Source organism: Dromiciops gliroides, chromosome 1 (assembly GCF_019393635.1).
Source record: "Dromiciops gliroides isolate mDroGli1 chromosome 1, mDroGli1.pri, whole genome shotgun sequence".
NCBI classification, from domain to species: Eukaryota; Metazoa; Chordata; class Mammalia; order Microbiotheria; family Microbiotheriidae; genus Dromiciops; species Dromiciops gliroides.
The window spans coordinates 545,426,417-545,445,754 of NC_057861.1; the positions used below are offsets into that span (position 1 = coordinate 545,426,417).

At 38.7% G+C, this 19,338-nt stretch overlaps 1 protein-coding gene across 3 annotated transcripts in view; it reads right to left on the reverse strand.

Moving 5' to 3' along the window:
- LOC122729996 (acyl-coenzyme A synthetase ACSM1, mitochondrial-like) overlaps nucleotides 1–19,338 on the reverse strand; it is a 53,540-nt gene that overhangs the window by 14,865 nt on the left and 19,337 nt on the right. For 2 of the 3 annotated variants that reach the window (XM_043969189.1, XM_043969181.1), the window contains exons 6-10: nucleotides 19,037–19,196; nucleotides 10,952–11,031; nucleotides 9,378–9,501; nucleotides 5,824–5,904; nucleotides 969–1,070 (exon numbers count right to left, since the gene is read on the reverse strand). In XM_043969189.1, coding sequence (XP_043825124.1) covers nucleotides 969–1,070; nucleotides 5,824–5,904; nucleotides 9,378–9,501; nucleotides 10,952–11,031; nucleotides 19,037–19,196 — 547 coding nt within the window. The remainder of the gene's footprint in view (nucleotides 1–968; nucleotides 1,071–5,823; nucleotides 5,905–9,377; nucleotides 9,502–10,951; nucleotides 11,032–19,036; nucleotides 19,197–19,338) is intronic. The other variant, XM_043969198.1, reaches the window with a different exon arrangement.

Below are 19,338 nucleotides of genomic sequence, written 5' to 3' on the forward strand. Positions count from 1 at the left end.
TCCACTATTGGAATATGATAAAGGAATGAGCCAGAATGGGTTCTTGTTGGACTAATCTCATTTCCTTTTTTTTTTCCAGTAGATCTAACTTTTTAGCAAAGATATTTAACAATGTGCATCACTATCTTCTTGTATACAAAATAAAAAGACGTGGGCTGGATAATCTTATAGTTAGGTAGATTCTGCCTTGGTTGCTTGGATGAACCCAAAGAGTGAGAGTAGTGATAAATGAATTGATTTGAACATGGAAAAAGGTCTCTGTCTTAAGCTCTATTCTTTTAGCATTTTTTTTTTTGGTGGGGCAATGAGGTCCTTCATTATTTTCTGAACCCCAACATTATGGCAAGCCACCCAATTAACTCTCCCCATATTAAATTTGGCCCCTATACCACCTAGCTGCCCCCTAGCATTTTTACTAAAGACAGCTTTAGATGAAAGCAGAAAGCAGATTTATCTATTTCAGATGTCATGATACCAGATGTATATTTTGTTTGTTTGTTTGTTTTTTGGTGGGGCAATGAGGGTTAAGTGACTTGCCCAAGGTCACACAGCTAGTAAGTGTCAAGTGTCTGAGGCCGGATTTGAACTCAGGTCCTCCTGAATCCAGGGCCCGTGCTTTATCCATTGTACCACCTAGCTGCCCCAGATGTATATTTGAGTAATAGTCTCCCAATAATATCCTCCACAAGTGGTTGAACCACTTCTGCTTGGAAATCTCCAGTGAGGGATTAACTCACTTCCTCTTGAGGGAGCCTAGTCTACTTTCTGGACAAAACTAATTATTAAGTTCTTTATATTGTCCTGAATTCTTCCTTTCTACAGTTTCTACCCATTGCCCCCAGTTGTGACTTGGAAACCACTTGGAAACTACTCTTTGGGACCAAATGCAATAAATGTAATTCTTATTCCATATAATAGCCTTTAAACTACCTGTAGGCAATTCTCCCACTGGATGGGGATGGTCTTACCAAGTAGCCAGAGAATAGGCCGATAGGTCTAGTAGGTTTGATCCTGATGGCAATTTCCCCTTCTATCCCTGGTGGCAGGATATTTCCTTTCTCATCTATGATCTGGAAGAAGAAGAAAGTGGCAAGAGATGATTATTTTATAAATAAAATTACTTTGACTTCTCAATGGGTGGGAGAGGGGTGGAGGGAAGAGAGGAGAGAATTTGGAACTAAAAATGAAATAAAATTGAATTTAAAATACTTTGGAGAGTTCAGAGGAAAAAAATAGATACTTTCAAGTCATCTTTGGGGTACTTCCTTCTCACAAAGTCAGATGCTGAAGTGACCCCCACCTCCACATTCAGAATCTAGACCATCTAGAATTCAACAATATTCTGTTTCTAGGAAACATTTAATTCAGAAAGACTTAGAGAGTTTAAATTGAAAGGCTGTACAACAGTTAACTCAAGTAAAACAGGATTGTCACTGATAATATCAGACAAAGTTAAAATAAAACTAGAAACTATTAAGAGAGATATTCTATGAGATTGTATCAGTAACAGGGTGATCCAGTTGCTGTCTCTGAACTGGAGTCCCTCCATGGCACCTGTCTTCTTATATTGGTTGCTCAAATAGGGTAATCATTTCAAAACCTGGGGAAGGAGCTAGGGAAATGCTGGAGGGAGTGCCAACTTAGAAAAGTGCTATGTTTTTTGCTCCCTGCTCTTCACATCTTTGCCATACTGGGGTTGACCCCCTCTGAGTGTTTGCCTATGATGGCACCCTGAATGATTATTACATTGCTCTAGTCCCACTTGATATTATTAGAGAGGCAATGAGAAAATAACAACAACAACTAGCATAATCCATACGACAACCCTTTGAGGTAGGTCCTATTATTCCCACTTTATAATTGAGAAAACTGAGGGAGAGAGAAGTTAGGTAATTTTGCCAGGGTCACAAATCTAGTCAGTGCCCAAGGGCTAAATTTGAACTTGGGTCTTCCTGACTCCAAGTCATGTGCTATGTCACCAAGCTGCTTGAATTATAGAAATAACACTGGACTTGGCATCAGAAAATCATATTTCAATTCCTGGCATTGTCATTTGTCAATTATACTTCCTTGTCTGAGGCTTAGTTTTCTCATCTACAAAATGGAGATAATAACGTCTGCAAAATCTACTCCATAGGGCGGTTGTGATGATTAAAGGAGGTAATCACTTTTATTTATTTATTTATTTATTTAATTTAAATTTTTTTTTTTTGTGGGGCAATGGGGTTAAGTGACTTGCCCAGGGTCACACAGCTGGTAAGTGTCAAGTGTCTGAGGCCAGATTTGAACTCAGGTACTCCTGAATCCAGGGCCGGTGCTTTATCCACTGCACCACCTAGCCGCCCCTAAAGGAGCTAATTACAACCCTGACTTCCCCTACCCCTACTCCCCAAATTAAATTTGGACAGGTTAGTGTCTGACTGGATCAGAAAATGTGGTTGGTAATTTTCCTATTCAGACCTTTTAAAGCCTATTTCCTTAGTTTTAATAAGAAGTGAGTAACAGATACATTTTTGATTTGGTTTCATGTCATAGTGCTTAGGGCACTGGATATGGAATAAGGAAGTCTTAGGTTAAGATTCCACCTCACTTACTAGCTGTTTGACCCTGGGCAAATTCACTTAACCTCTTTGTGTCTCAGTTTCCTTGTTAATAAAATGAAGAGGCTAGACTTTATAGCCTCTAAATTCCTTTTCAGATCAAAATCTATGATCCTGTGATCCTTTCCTTGCCAGACTTCTGTAATTTATCTCAAAATTAGGCAGACTAGATTCACAGACAGGTTCACTGCTGGTCTTAAAGATGTTAAGAAATTATAGGATTTAGAACAAAAAAGAAATATTAGGGGTCTTGTAATTAGTTCAACCCCATAACTTCCACCATAATTTTGCAAATGAGGAAGTGGAGACCTAGAGAGGAAAAGTAACTTTCCTAAAGTCACAAGGGAGGTGAGTATCAGAGGAAGAATTTGAACTCAGGTTCTTTGAATCCAAAGCTAGTTTTCTTTACACATTATAATATGTCCTCTCTGCTAACAATCTTCTCTTTCATATCTCACTTAAAATACGCTAGCATTGTCCAGGAACTAAAGTAGGTTTGAGTCATCTGTTTCAATTCCATTCAACCCAGAAAGTATTTCTTGATCTTCTACTACCATATACTTAGACACTTTGGGAATACTAATAAGGAAGATAAGACATGGATTTTGCTTCCAGGAATCTTCTAATTTTACCAGGGAGACAAAACAAAAGTATAACACAAGGAAAATACAATAAAAGTATTTTCTTTTAGAGCAATGATACCATAGTCATAATATATGGATAATATATAGCCAAATATATGGATAATATATAGCCAAAATATATGAAAGTCAGAGAAAGGAGGGATCAATGAATTCAGAATAATCTGGAAGAAGTAAGACTGGAGCTGGGTCTTGAAAAATGGCTTAGGATTTAAATTAGCAAATGGAAGGATGGAAGAGCATTCCACATTGGGATAAATAACACAACAAAAATAGAGGCAGGAATAACCAAAGGAAAACATTTGCTATGAGTAGACCAACCTGACTAGAGAAGGAGAGAAAGTGGTCATATTGGGGAATATCAGAAAGATGATTGAAAATGCAGGGTATGATAGGTTATTGAGGTAACGCTATAGATTGAATACAAGCTTGGGCTAGAATCTGGTTTGGTACATTATGTTACAGCTTCTTGAACAAGGGAGTAATATGATGAAATTGTCTATCTAAGTGATGGGTAGGACAGATAAGAGCCTGGAGAGAAGGGGCTATTAACAATAGTTCCAATGTAAATTAGTGAATGTATACTGCAGTGGTGGTACTGGGGACATTTTGTGAAGAATCTGTAATTTTGTCAGTCTGGAATTCCCAGTGTAGAAACTCCAGCAATGATCCATGCGAGATAGAAGTACTAGGGAGTTACCTAGGAAACATGAAGTCAAGTCAGAATTTGACTCTTGAATTCCTTGTGATCACTCTTTTCACATTGCCACCTCTTGCTTGGTGACTGCTGCTCATCTGCTTTCCAAACTGGACCTCCAGAGACCTATCCTGGAGGAGCCGAGCCACTCAGCTTGTCATACTTTGGAACCATATTTCTTCAACCTGGCCATCTTACACCCCATACATACCCCATTCCCTCTTTTTCCTCTTGGTCTGAGAATTGAAATAAAAGCAACACTACTATTGCTTCTGGGAAGAGCATGCTAATTTTTGATTTCCATTTGCTGGCACTAAGCTTTCCCAGATAAAAACACTCTTTCTTGGCAACCACTCCTCTATATGTGTTGTTTGCCCTAATTTGAATGTGAGTAGAATATTATTTTTTATGGGTTATACATGTATGATTATATAAAATATTACCACATTTGTAATTTTGTACAAGAAAACTTGATTAAAAGAAAAAAATTAAAGAAAGTGAAAAATAGCCTGCTTCAGTCTGTTCCATCAGTATCAGTTCTTTCTTTGGAGGTGGATAGTATGTTTCATCAATTGGATCATTGTATTATTGAGAATAGTTAAGTCATTTACAATTTTTCATCAAACAATATTGCTGCTGTCTCTGTGCGCAATGTTTTCTTGGTTCTGCTCACTTCACTATACATCAGTTCATACAAGTCTTTTCAGGCCTTTCTGAAGTCATCTTGCTTGTCATTTCTTATAGCAAAATAATATTCCATCACCATCATATTACCACAGTTTGTTTAGCCATTCCCCAATTGATGGAAATTCCTTTGATTTCCAATTCTTAGCCACCGCAAAAAGAGCTACTATTCTTAAAGAATAAGGACTGACTTGCTTTAATATTTGTGTCTCCAAATCTTAAACTAGTGTCTAATTAAAAAAATACATCCTTTTACTTGCATTCATTTAGGTGGCTTGCCTAGGGGTCAAAGAGTTAGTGGCTGAGATAGGATTGAGAAATGACTAAGAACTGATATAACTTGGTGACTTGATGGGATTTAGGGGTGACTATTTCCAAGATAACTCCAGGTTTCTAAGACTGGGTGACTGGAAGAATAGTTGTGGATAGAAATGGGGAACTTGGGAGATATAAGTGATTTGGGGAGGAAGATGATAAACTCACTTTTGTATGTGGAAGCTCTTCATTCAGAATTTGATGTTTAAAAAGCATTTATTATGCTCATATTGTTTTATGTTCACATATGAATAAATATGATATATACATATACATATATATATATATATATATATATATATATATATATATATATATATATATATATATATATATATATATATATATATATAAAGTTAATAGAAGTAATTTCAGGGGGTGGGAGAAGAGCTATGTTCTATAAAATGTGAGGGTTCTTTAAAACTTATCCAACATCACCCAGATAGTTGGTGGCAGATGTGGGATTTGAACCCAGGTCCTCTGATTTCAAATCCAACACTCTTTTCTCTGAACCATATTCATGGAATGTAGTCTCCCCTCATTTCCAACTCAGAATCTTTCAAAACTTATTTGTTTTCCCCTTCTCTAACTCCCTTCAATCTTATGAAACCTTCTCAGAAGAATGGTTTTAATTGAATAGGTTTTTTTTTTTAGAAGAATGGTTTTAAATGTATAAAATAAAATACATAGGATTACAAAGGAAACCAATTATACTGAAATGTAGCTATAAACAAAGTTCACATGTCCCAGGGTTAGGGATAAAGAAGAAGAAGAATGTAGACCCTTTAGAGGAGGGATTTATCTTCTTATGACCAGGGCCTGATGCAGTGCTTCACACACAGTAGTCACTTAATAAATGTTAATTGAATGAAACGGAGAGACAGACCTGCATGTCATAGGGTGGAATAACTTTCCCCATGGAGCCTTTCTTGATCTTCATTCCTCTGGACACTGCACAAGTTATACCCTGTTGACCGTAAGAAAACAAAATAAACACATTTAATGGAAAGAGTCCAGATATACCTACTGAAGGCCTAAATAGTTCCCTCCATTACAAAATCAGGGCACCAGAAAAGATATTTTTAAAAGATCCTGCCCAGCACTAAATCCTATGACATATATCATTCCAAAATGTCTTAACATCTCTCACAGATTTTTATTTTTGGTGTCCTTATAAAAATGTTGAAAACTATCTTTACATGTAATTGGAAAAAAATACTATTTACCAAAAAAATGACGAGACTTTCTGACTCTAGGCCCAGTGCCCTATCCACTGTGTCATCTAGCTGCCCTCCCTTCCCACTAGCCTTGGCTTTTAGCTAGTTGTTGGTTCTCCTTAGGATCAGATAAGCTAAATAACCCTCAGGTATTAATAACAGAACTCTTCCCAGGTGTGTCTGCATTCTCTTATGAGATCAACTAAACCCAAAGGAATGAATCTCTAATGTCAGAATCTTCCTCTACTTCTTAATCTACAAGTCTGGGGGTAGTGTATGTAATAATCTTATGTTTAAGGTTCCCTCTGGCTCTAATAACTGGCATAGGAGCAGGTCAGGTGGTGCACTGGCCCTGGAATCAGGAGGACCTGAGTTCAAATTCAGCCTCAGACACTTGACACTTACTAGTTGTGTGACCCTGGGCAAGTCACTTAACCTTACTTAACCATGATTGCCTCAAACATCTGGGGTCATCTTTAGTCATCCTGATGTATGTCTTGTCCCTGGGACCCAGATAGCTCTGGAGGATAGAGTGAGGCTTATGACTGCACAGTATATCCTCACTTAAATCCAATTTATTGCAAGTCATGACATCTGTCATGGTCCTCTTCGAGAATGAAGGGCAAACATCAATCACAATAACTGGCATTGAGATAGTGCTTTAAGATTAGCAAAGCACTTTCCATACTGTTCTCTCACTTCCTCCTCACAACAACCCTGGGAGGTAGGTGCTATTAACATCTTCATTTGAAAGATGAAGAAACTGAGGCTGAGAGAAGTTAAATAACTTGCTGAGGGTCACAAAGCTAGTGAGTGTCTAAGGCAGGATTTGAACTCAGGATTTCCTGGTTCCAAGTGCAACACTCTGTTGTATTCCCTGGCTGCTTGAAATCCTATAAAACACATCATTACAAGTTGGTGATGAAATTTTTTGGGAGAGTGGAGGAGTGGACTTCCTAGTATTTTTCAATCAGATTATATCATACAGGTTAAACATTTATTACACATCACTGTGTCAGACATTGTGCCAGGCTGGAGAAAAATGCAATAATCCCTGCATTAAAGGAGCTCACATGGGGCATCTCAAACTGTATGTCCCATAGATATTGGATATGGGGTGGGGGATGTGAGACAGAGAGTGAGCAATTAAGCATGATATCTAGGTTGTGAACTTGAGTGACTAGGAGGATGGTGGGACCCTTAACAGTCATAGTGAATTTAGACAGAAGGGAGAGTTTTAGGGGAAAGGTAATACATTTCATTTTGGACATTTGAATTTAAGATGTTCATGAGACAACCAGTTAGAAATGTCCAATATGCAGTTGGAGATGTGAGACAGCAGGTCAGGAGAGAAAATAGGACTAGGCAAAGAGATAATAATAGAATCCATGGGAGATAATGAGATCATCAAGTGAAATAATGTAGAGGGAGGGAAGGACCCAGGACAGAGACTTAGGGGACACTCATGGTTAGCATATATGGCATGGAAGAAGAGCCAGCAAAGGAGACTGAAAAGGAACAATCAGACAAGTATAGGGAAAACTAGGAGACAGCAATGTCACAAAAACTTAGAGAGAAGAGTGTGACAAGAAGAGGGTGGTTGACAGTGTCAAAGGCTGCAGAAAAGTAAAAAAGGATGAAGATTGGGAAAAGACCATTAAATTTGACATTTAAGAGATCATTGGTACCTCTGAATAGAGCAGTTTCAGAAGAATGATGCAATTGTAAGCCAGACTGCAGAAAGTAAGAAGAGAATTAAGAAGAAAGGAAATAGAGGCACTGAATGTAGAAGGCCTTCTGAATGAGTTAACAATGAAAGGGAAAAGAGATGTGAGATGATAGCTAGCGAAGATAGATGGATCAAGTGAAGGATTTTGAGGATAGAAGAGACATGGGCATGTTTGTGGGCATTAGGGAAACATCAAGTAGACAGGGAGAGATTGAAGCTAAGTGAGAGAGTGGAGATGATAGAGAAGTGAATCTATTGGAGAGGAGATGGAATGAAATCCCTTAGACATGTAGAGAGGTTTGCCTCAGACTGGAGAAGGGGAGTTGGTGATAAAGGATTGGTGCTCAGGAGAGATGTACATCAAATACATAGATACAAGAGTCATGTAACGATTGGAATGACGCCACCTGCTGGATACTTACTGTAGAAGAGTTCTGCCCATGAAGGGAAGGTCTTTGAGGGCAAGACCAGGAGTCAGGAAGTGACGCGGGCTAGTGGGAGGAGGAAGGAAGAGACTGGCGCTCAGTCTCGCGCTCTTTCCTCTGGACTCTGGCGGAGAAGGGAGCTAGAAATGTGCTCTCCCTTTAATAGATAGGAATCTAGGCCTTTTTCTCTCTCTTTACCAAATTCTTATTCTCCTTAATAAATGCTTAAAAGTCTAACTCTTGCTAAAGCTTATAATTTATTGGCGACCACTCATTAGATATTTTAGACAGTTTAGCTAGAATTTTAGCCCTTAACAGTCATCTGCATAGGTATAGTAAATGAACCAATGGGGACTGATGAGATTACAAAGCATAGAGAAGAGAGCCCTATTAGTCATAAAGTTATCTCTGCATGCTGCACACATTAATTCATGCTTGTTCCTAATATTCTAATTATTTTATTAGTATGACAATAATAATGACAGAAAGAGGGCAATTTTGTTTTAAAATCCCTACTAGATGAGGCCTGCACAGTTTTAATTGTCGTGATCTAATCCTATCACTTATTATTTGTGTGAAATTGGGCAATATTTTGTATCTCTTGGTGTTTCATTCATTCATTTATTCAACAAGTATTTCCTGAGCATCCTTTGTATGCTGAACTTTGAAACTATTACTAAGTATTGTTATGTCTACTGGTTGTTGAGACTCAAATGAGCTAACAGATGTGAAAACTCTTGTAAAAGTATGAAGTTCTTTATAAGTGCATATAAATAATGGGATTTAACCCACACCTCAGCTTTCCAGAGCTATCTTGTTTATAAAACCTGGATTGTAACCTCCCCATGGTCAGGGGTGGTATCTTAGATTTCTTTGTTAACATGTAACAGGCACTCAGTAAATATCTAAATGAATATATAAATAGAAGGATGATAGGATGAATGTGTAAATGGACTGATGGATGGATGGATAGAAGGATGAATGCTGGTGATTCCTTCAATTGGCTTCTTGTGTGTGTGTGTGTGCCTTCATTGGCTTTTAATACCTAAGGAGGGATCTTTCTACCTACCGTTTCTGACTGTCCAAATATTTCATGGATAGCCACACCTGTTGCTCTTTTCCACTTCTCAAAATCTTCAGGCAGCAGTACCTCACCACCACAAACACTGTGCTTCAGGGTTGGGAATTTGTAACTTATACAGAGGGAAAAAGTAAACATAAAACAATATGAGCATAATAAACATACCTCTGAAATCTCATTTTGAAGCATCTGGAACTAGCCCTATAAATAAGCTTTCTTCTCTCTTTCTCTTCCACCTTTCTCTCTCTTTCTCTCTCTCTCTCTCTCTCTCTCTCTCTCTCAATGTCTCTGTCTCTTCTCTGTCTTTATATCTCTGTTGTTCTCACCTCCTTTCTCTCCCTCCTCTCTCTTTCTCACTTTCTCTTTCTTCACTCCATCCCTCCCTTACCTTTCTTTTTATTTAGCAAAGAAAAACTGTTAAGGCAGAGTAACTGATATAGCAACTGTATTCTACAATATGTACAACATTCGATACTCACAGTCCCCCATCTCTTTTTGTAATAGGAAGAAAGTGTGTTTCATCATTTGTTCTTTGGGGTCAAAATTGGCGATTGGAACTGTTCAAAGTTTGGCTTTGTTAGTTGAACTTAGTTTATTTAATGTTGAATTTTGATTGGTAAGGGCCATTAAACAGGTTATTTATCAACTTTATCCCCTAAAACTCTCCCTTCTGATCCATTGGATAGGATCTTAGAAAAAGAATTCATAGATCATTCAGTCCAAATTTCTCATTTTGTAAATGAGGAAGCCCAGAGAGGCTGTGACTTGCCCAGTGTCACATGGATAACAGAGCTGGGATTCAAATATAGGTTATCTGATTCCAATGTCCTTTTTACTACACTATGTGACTTGCTTATCATCTGGGCCCACAGCCAGGGAACAAAAGTGAAAGGCCCATTAACTCCTGTCCTATATTGGGACAAAAGCCCAGGGACAAGAAAGCCTCTGCCTGGGCTCTAGAATGTTCACCTTACTGTAGACCTTGATAAGTCATTTACTTTCTCTAATCCTCACCTGTAAGAACAAGGAGGTTGGACTAGATGTTTATTATGCATCTTGTGAGCCGCTCTGAACAAAGACTTATTGGAGAAGGAGCAATTGGTTATTGTGAGATTGGGTAGGGAGCAGTGTTCCTGTGGATTTTGATTAATCATGTTCCCATCGTCTGTGACCACAGAGAACCAATATTTTGGGAAAGGCCTGAATTTTGTTGCTTTAAAATGGCAAAGATCATTGCAAGATTTGTGTAGCAAAGAGAGAGTATGATCTTTAAAAGAAGTTATAAGGATCAAATCATAACAAAAGTTGATTGAAATTAGGCAGCAGTTCAGAGTGCTTTTGTAAAGAGGGATGATCAGATGCAGATTTTACCATGTGTCACTTTAGTTCTGATTTTTGAAACAGCTGTTAAATAATCTTAAATTTACTGAACATCCACATCAGACAGTAGGTAACTTGCCCTTTTTTAGATGTTACTCTAGAGTTAAAACTATTCCAAGCACCAAGGAAAAAAAGAAGAAAGGCAACAAGATGAGTGTGGCTACTGGATCCTTCAGTTATACCTGGAAACATTGAATTGTAGGAGTATTCGATATAAGGATGAGGCAGCTATCGTGCAAGTGATAGGGAATCTGGAAAGAGTCTGGCAAATAAAAAAGAAAAGAGTTTTTTTTCCCTCAAAGGCAGAGACACTGTTTGATGACCAGAATCCCAATTTCTCATGAGATTTGTTATTCATTAATCAATCAATCAATTCATGTATTTTTCTTAACACGAATACTTATTAATAATCTAAAAAGTTAATCACTAATAAGAAAAAATAAAATCAAACCAACACTTAGGTTTCACTTCACACCCTGCAAAGATGACAAAAGATGGGAATAGTCAATATTCGAGGGATAACAGGAACATAGGCATGTGTATTGTTGGTGGGCCTGTGAATTGTATAATTTTATTAGAAACCAATTTGAAATTAAGCAAATAAAATAACTAAGATGTCTTTAATCTTTGATGCAGACACATCCCAAGAAGGCAATCAATAAGAAAAAAAAGCTTCCTTATATACCAAAATATATATAGCAGATTTTTGTGTGTGTGTGTTAGAAAAGAATTAAAAAGTAGATGCCCACTGATTGGGGAATAGCTTAGCAAATTGTGGTGTGTGAGTGTGATTGAAAGTTATTGTGCTGTAAGAAATGATAACTACAGATAAGCATGAGAAGATCGACATGAACTGATGCAGAGTGAAGTAAGTAGCCAATAAAACAATATACACAATGACTATGAGAATGTAAATGACAAAATCCACACAGAGAAATCAAAAGTGAATATTACGAAATTATAAAAAAAACATTTATTATATTTGTATAAATATGACATAGGATCCTAACTCTAGTTCAGGGCTTCTTAAACTTTTTCCACTTGTGACCTTGTTTCACATGAGAAATTTTTATGTGATCCCATGGTATATAAATAGGTATATAAAATAGGTATATATAATCTTTTATTATTGCCAAATTTTTCACACCCCACAGTTTAAGAAGCTTTGCTCTAGAATATGGCATAAGATAGGCTTCTTGAAATTGAAAATAGAAAACTCAATAAAACTTACTGTTTTTGTTGCCGTGAAGGAAAAAAAACAACACACCAAACAATTTGCCACGAGCAAGACAATACAAAAACTAGAGTAGTAAATACTGGGAAAAGGTAATTTTTACTGACAAAACTTACTTTTCTAATTCAAGGTTATACCAGAACTGTTGACAGAAGTCCAAATGAACCTGTAATATCTCTGCATCTTCTTTAAACTGTAAAACATCCACCCCCAAAAGTGTTTGGGGACCTTTTTTGTTTGTTTGTTTTTTGCAGGGCAATGGGGGTTAAGTGACTTGCCCACACACAGCTGGTGTCAAGTGTCTGAGGCTGGATTTGAACTCAGGTCCTCCTGAATCCAGGGCCAGTACTCTATCTACTGTACCATTAAGCTGACTCAAAGTATAAACATATTTCATGATCAAGAATTAAGGAATATGTGCAAAAATCTTGTGAATACCATATGAAGTCATGTAAGAGAAGTGACTGCAGAAGAAAAGGGAACCATACTGCATATTAAAAATCTTTAAAGATGTGAAAAAAGAAAAAAAAACTGGGCCAAAGTTTGTACTTTAGACAGTAAGGAGCTATTGAAATAATGTTTTCAGTCAGGGAAACAATATCGCAACTGTGTTTTAGAAAGGGTAATCTGGTAGTTGAATATGTAGAATAGGTTGAAGAAGTTGGAGGTGGGGAAATCAGTTAGGAGGTTATTTCATTAGTCTGGGTTGAGAGATATCCAGGATGGTGGCAGTGGAAATGTAGGGGAAGAGATGAGGTCTAAAGATATTACAGATAAGTGATACAATCTTGGGATTTGGGAGTTAGAAAGGACCTCAGTAGCCATCTTGGTCAACCCATATACAAAAGGAATCCCCATTACAATGAATCTGAAAAGTGGTTATCCCGCCTTTACTTGAAGACCTCTAAGGAAAGGGAAACCATCACCTCTTGAGGTAACCTATTATACTTTGGGACAGCTTTAATTGGGAGAAATTTTTTTTTCTGAAATCAAGTCTATTTTTGTTGCATTGCAACTTTCACCTACTGTTCCTGTTTCTGCCTTCAGGGGCCAAAATGAAACAAGTCTGATTCTCTTTCCACTTGACAATTCTTCAAACACTTGACCACAGGTATTATATGCCTCCTCAGTATTTTCTTCTTTTTTCCCCTAAAAAGCCTTAGTTTCTTTAACTGATTCTCATATGACCTGGACTCAGGCCTGTTATCATCTAGGTTGCTTCCTCTAAACACACTCCAGTTTAAAAAATGTCCTTCTTAAACCCCGGTGTCCAGAAATGCACACAATACTCCAAAAGAAGTCGGATAAGGACAAAAAAAAACCCAGAGGGACTATCATTTCCAAATTCCTGGAATTTATGGCTCTCAATGAAGTACAGAATTGCATGAGCATTTTGGTTGCCTCATCATATTTTTTAATTGCAGTCTCCTTAAAACTCCCAGATCTTTTTCAAACAAATCTCTGTTTAACATAACTAGTCTATCTTGTACTTGTGAGGTTGATTTTTTGAACCTAAAGTAAATGAATTTATATTCATCACTTTTGAATTCCATTCTATTAGATTCTATCCGGTGCTATATATGGTAGTGAGATGGTACAGTGATGGGCTTGGAGGCAGGAAGACCTGAGTTCAAATGTGGCTTCAGACATTTACTAGTTTTCTGACCCTGAGCAAGTCACAAACCTTTGTTTGCTTCAGTTTCCTTATCTGTAAAATGGGAATAATGATAACACCTACTTGTCAGGACTGTTATGAGGATAAAATGAGATAATAATTCTATAGCACTTAGCATGGTGCTTGGCACATAGTAGGTACTATGTAAATGTTAGTTATTATTAATTATTAATTATTATTATTGTTAGAGTTTTTGTCTCCAATGGTACTCAGTTTTGTAACCCAGTCACAAAAGGAAATGGGGTTAACGTCTTAAGACCTGTTCTTGATGAAGTAATGCTGGCTTTTGGTATTCATCTCTTCCCTTTTCTAAATATCTATCAACTATCTCTTTAATGATTTGCTCTGGAAATTTTCTAGGAATTGAAATCAAACTCACTGGCTTATGGACTGTAGCTTCTATTCTCTTTCCTTTTTTGAAAATCAGGACCATATTTACCTTTCTCTATTTTTTGTAAAAACATTTTCCATTTCTATGATCTTTTACAGATCTTGCTTGTTCTGCAAGTCACATTTGCCAATTCTTTCAGTGCCTAAGGACATAGTTCATCTGGACCAACGGACTTGATTGTATCCAGGGCAACTGGATTTTTTTTTTTATTATTTCCTTGATTATCTTTAGCATTAACTTTCTGTTATTCAATGTTTGTTCTGTCATTTCCAATGCAAAGGTCATTCTCCTTGGCAGGGAAAAAGACACACAAAGAATTGAACTACAAGATATGGGGGGAATAAGGTCAAGGGAAGAGTCAAAGGTGAGATGAAGATGATGAGCCTCATTGCTTAAGAGAAGGGTGAGTGTTATTGAATAAGTAGGGGGAGTCAGATTGTTTTGGGGGAAAGTGATAAGTTTGGTTTTAGACATTCAGTGCTGGCAGGACCTCCAGTTGGAGATAGTTAGCAGGCAGATGGAAATGTAGGTCTGGAGCTCAGCAAAGGGATCAGATTAGAATCATTTGGATAGGAGTGATCTTTGGACCTGGGGGATAATGTGAAAAAGGAAAAGGATCTGGAATATCATGTTGAAGCATGACAATGTTTAGGGGGCAGAAAAAGAAATAAGAGCCATTGAAGAAGACTGAGAAGGAATGATCAGGAAAGTAAGAAGCATGATAGAAAAGGCTTCTATGGAAGCCAAAGTAGGAGAAATTTTCAATAAGAAGATAGTTAACTGTCCAGTGAAGCAGAGAAGTCAAGAGACTAGGGAAAGCATGATTGATTTTGTTATTAGGAGGTCATTAGTGGTTTTTGAGGGACTAGTTTCAGTGCACTTTGGGAAGGAAGCCATATTACAAGGGGCAAATGGCTGAGAGAAGGAAGAAGATGAGACTTTAGCTCAGAGGGTGTTAGAATTTGTTTTTAGGATAGGGAAACCTGGACACATTCATAGGAGGGAGCAAAGCATCAGGAAGAGAGCCTGAAGGTGGAGGTGGGGAGAATGGTTAATTTCAAATTGGGGGTTTTATTAGTAGGGCAGGATTTATAAAAGATTGGGGGAAATACATTGATAAGACTTACCATGGGGCTCTGGCTGGGTAGGGTGACAAGGAAAGTCTTGATGAACTGGTAGTTTTATTATATACCACTCTTCTTCCACACTCTTCAGTCTAACCAAACTGGCTTCATTTCTTTATCTCCACCCAGATATTCTCACTTCCATAGGCCATGCATTTCTAGGGGAAGCTGTAAGACTGTGCTCACCTGGTTTACCCACTGCTGCTTAGCAATCTTTCTATTCATCTCTTCTTGTTTTCTTACCTCATTCCTCCCAGCAGTGGGTCCAGCTTCTAGTCTCTTCATGTTTCTAACCCCATTCCTCCTTCCCACCCATCCATTGACTTTTTTTTTTTTGGTGGGGCAGTGAGGGTTAAGTGACTTGCCCAGGGTCACACAGCTAGTGTCAAGTGTCTGAGGCTGGATTTGAACTCAGGTCCTCCTGAATCCAAGGCCAGTGCTTTATCCACTCTGCTACCTAGCTGCCCTATCCATTGACTTTTAACTTCATGAAACTGACATACAATACTGATGAACTTCACTAGGCAACCAGATTTTGTCATGATTTTCTACAAGCCCTCATGACTCACAGTATCAAATTAAAACATATCAATGAATGTTGTGCACAGACCTCTGTTCTGCTCCTGGCATTTCTCCTGGAGTTGTTGGGAAGCAAATACCATTTCAACTATTCTTTGTCCCTTTCTGAAACTATACTTATTCTCAGGTAGGTGATCATCTTCCAGGTGAAGGATCAGACTATTAATGAGGACTCTGGCAAGCAATGTCTAAGAGAGAGATCTTCTTGTGATGGTCACAAGACATCCTATTTCCTTTACCTTTATACAAATGGACAATGGAGGCATACTTGAACTCCTGGGGGATAACCTCTTCTTGCCATATAACCTGGAAAATTTCAGTCAGATTTTGTATGAGTGGCACACCCCCTGCCTTGTAACTCTTGGCTGGAATAGAATCAGCACCAGGTACTTTGCCATGTGAAAGGAGCCCAGTGGCATTCAAAACCTTTTCTTTAGTTGGGAGTTTGGCTAGAGATGGATTGACTTCAACCTGAAGTCAATGGCTTCATCCATTGATTGATGAAGGTCAGTTCATAACACTATGGAAGTGTTCAGTCCATCTCTCCAGGATCATGCCCTTATCATTAATCAGTATGGCTCCTCCATCAGCACTGAGTATATACCATTGATCTTTGGTCCATAAATAAGCTTCAGGGCATCATAAAAGAGCCTTGAATTGTTACTATCAGTGTAAAACTGAATTTCATTTGCCTTCTTACCCAGTCAAGAACCCTACATCTCTTTAAGCTTTGTTTGCATTTTACTTTTGATGGCTTTAAACACTTCCTTCTTAGAGATGAATGAACAATCCTGCTGGTAAACCCTGTGGAGTGCCTGTTTTTCACTTAGCACCTTTTGAATTTCCCTGTCATTTTTATCAAACCAATCTTGATTTTTTGTGAGTGTTCTGGCCCAGATGAGTAAATGTGATTCTGTATACTAACTCTCTGAAGGCTGCCCATTCTTTTTCTTCATTATGATTGCCAACTGTGTATTGGCTCAGTTTTTTCTCCAAGTTAAGAACGAACTGTTCAGAGCAGCTAGGTGGCATAGTGGATAGAGCACCGGCCCGGTAGTTGTCTTACTTTGGGGCCCCTGCTTTTGTTGAATGAGAATGTTTAGCTTGGAGAGGATAAGTATGTGATCAGTCCAGCCCTATGTACCATACACTGTCTTCATCACTCTCACATCCTGTCTGTCTCTTCTTATAATGACACAGTCATTATAAGTGCCAGTCACATGCCAGTGCTTTCTGTAAGGGTGCATCCACAACATTTTGTTGAGTTTAGGTAAACAGAAGACAATTTTGGTGATGAGAAGGTCATAAGACACACAAGTCTTCAGTAGTAAGTGAATGTTGCTGTTGCTCTTTCCAACTTCATTCCTCTCAAGGACTCCCTGCTATGTCTGATAGGCTGTGCCTGTCTCTGTTGTTAAAGTCACCCAGAGTTACTAGCTTGTTCTCTTTTGGCACATTGATGATAAGGGCCTCCAAGTCTTCATAAAACATTTCTTTGACCTCATCAGGGTTCGTCATGGTGAGAGCATACACACTGATGAAGCACACATGGTGCTTTCTTGCAAGTGGTAATCACATTGTCATGAGCCTGTTATTCACTCCTTTTAGGAGGCATACAAACTTGTTGATTAGTTTTGATTTCAAAACTTATACCAGCTTCATGGTGTTCCCTGTCACTGCAGCCATTCCAGAAAAATGTGCATTCAGCTCTGACTTCATTAAGCTGGCCTTCATTTGCCAGCCTTGTTTCACTCAGGTCTGCTATTTAGATGCAATACCTTCTGAGTTCTCATAAGAGGTATTTGTCTTCAGGTTTACTGGATTGGGTGTTGTCTGTAAGTGTTTGCACATTCCTTGTACTGATGGTGAATGCAATCATCTTCACAAAAGTTTTTGTACATATTTTTGTTTTGACTGCAGGGTGGGATCCCTGCCTACTGTGGCAAACAGGCTAGGGTTAAGTGAAACAGACAATTTAAAGGTATCTTTTCTAACTCCTTCCTCATGCTAGAAGGTAAGCTGCTCAGACACCCAGGGGGCTGTTGACTTCCACTGCTGCTTCAGTCTAGTGAGAAGACAACCCTATGGCTTGAGCTGCCGGTGTGTAGGGTTGTGACTACAGCTCCCAGTATATCTGCACCTGCACCTTCATCACTTGCCTGTCACCACAGGACTTTGAGGTAGGTGAAAATGGTAAAATGGTATGATGTCTTTTGACTTGTGCATAAATTGGATTTAAGTGAGGCAGAGTTATGTGAAATCACTGGCCTCACACTCTCTTCCAGAGTCATTGGAGTCCAGTGGCAAGACAATCGTCAAGATGACTGGTGGTGGCTTGGGATGCAATGGATGACATTGGTATCTTTGATGTCTAACCAAGCTCTATGTGCTCCATAGCACCTGCTTCAGTCGCCTTCAGAGCCATTGGAACAAATTGTTCTCATCTCCCTACTCCACCAGGAGAAGTCTTTACATGCTTGGAATAGACAGCCTTCCAATCCAGCAGTGGGATTGAGAACCCTTGATGACCCTCAACCCAGTTAAGCCAATCTGCTGAAATGCTTTACTCGGGGTGGTGGCTGCTGCATGTGCTACAGCTTCTTAGAGTCTCGTGTGGAAGTTGAGTAAATCAAGTGCCTTGAAAAGGGCTTGGCAACCCTCACACTAGAGGTGCTAGTCTTCCCTAAATACCCATATACCCTGATTACTGAGTTACACATAGGTGAAATGACTTGCTTAATGTCACAAGGGCAGCAAGGATTCAAACTCAGGTCCCTATACACCAATTGGGAGATAATAGGGTGATAGATAATAAACTAGAAAGGACCTGAGAGGCTAATTAGTCTATTGCCTTCATTTTCTAGATGAGGAAGTGAGATCCAGCGGCAGAGCTGGGATTTGAACCCATGTCCTCTGGCTGCCAGGGTAGCTAGGTGGCATTTGGAGAGTCAGGAAGATTCTTCTTCCTGAGTTCAAATCTGGCCTCAGACACTTACTAGTCATGTAACCCTGGGTAAATCACTTCACCCTGTTTGCCTCAGTTTTCTCATCTGTAAAATGAGCTGGAGAAGGAAATGGCAAACCGCTCCAGCATCTCTGCCAAGAAAACCCCAAAAGAGGTCATGGAGAGTCAGACACAACTGAAAAAAAGACTGAACAACTACCTCTGGCTCCAAGGGTAGTGTTAGTTTACCAAACTACATGGTTGTAGCTATTCCAGTGGGTGGTAGTGAGTCACTTGGGGTGAAGCTTTATTCTTCTTACCTGCAGAATGATCTCAGGGTTGAACTGGGGCATGCCATGGATGAAGCTGCAGGTTCCTGCGTTCCAAGGTTCTAGTATCGACCCCACAAGTGATAAAATCCAGCCAGAGTCTGACATACACCATGAGATATCAGAACTCGTAAGTCTTATGACTTGCCTGCTAACTCCAAAATACAAATATTAATATTTGGGGAATGAAGTGGGAGAGAAAGCACAATGCAGTGGGTAAGAAGCTGGCCATTGAGTCTGGAGGACCTGGGTTCAAATCCTGTCTCTGATTCTTAGTACCACAGGCAATTCTT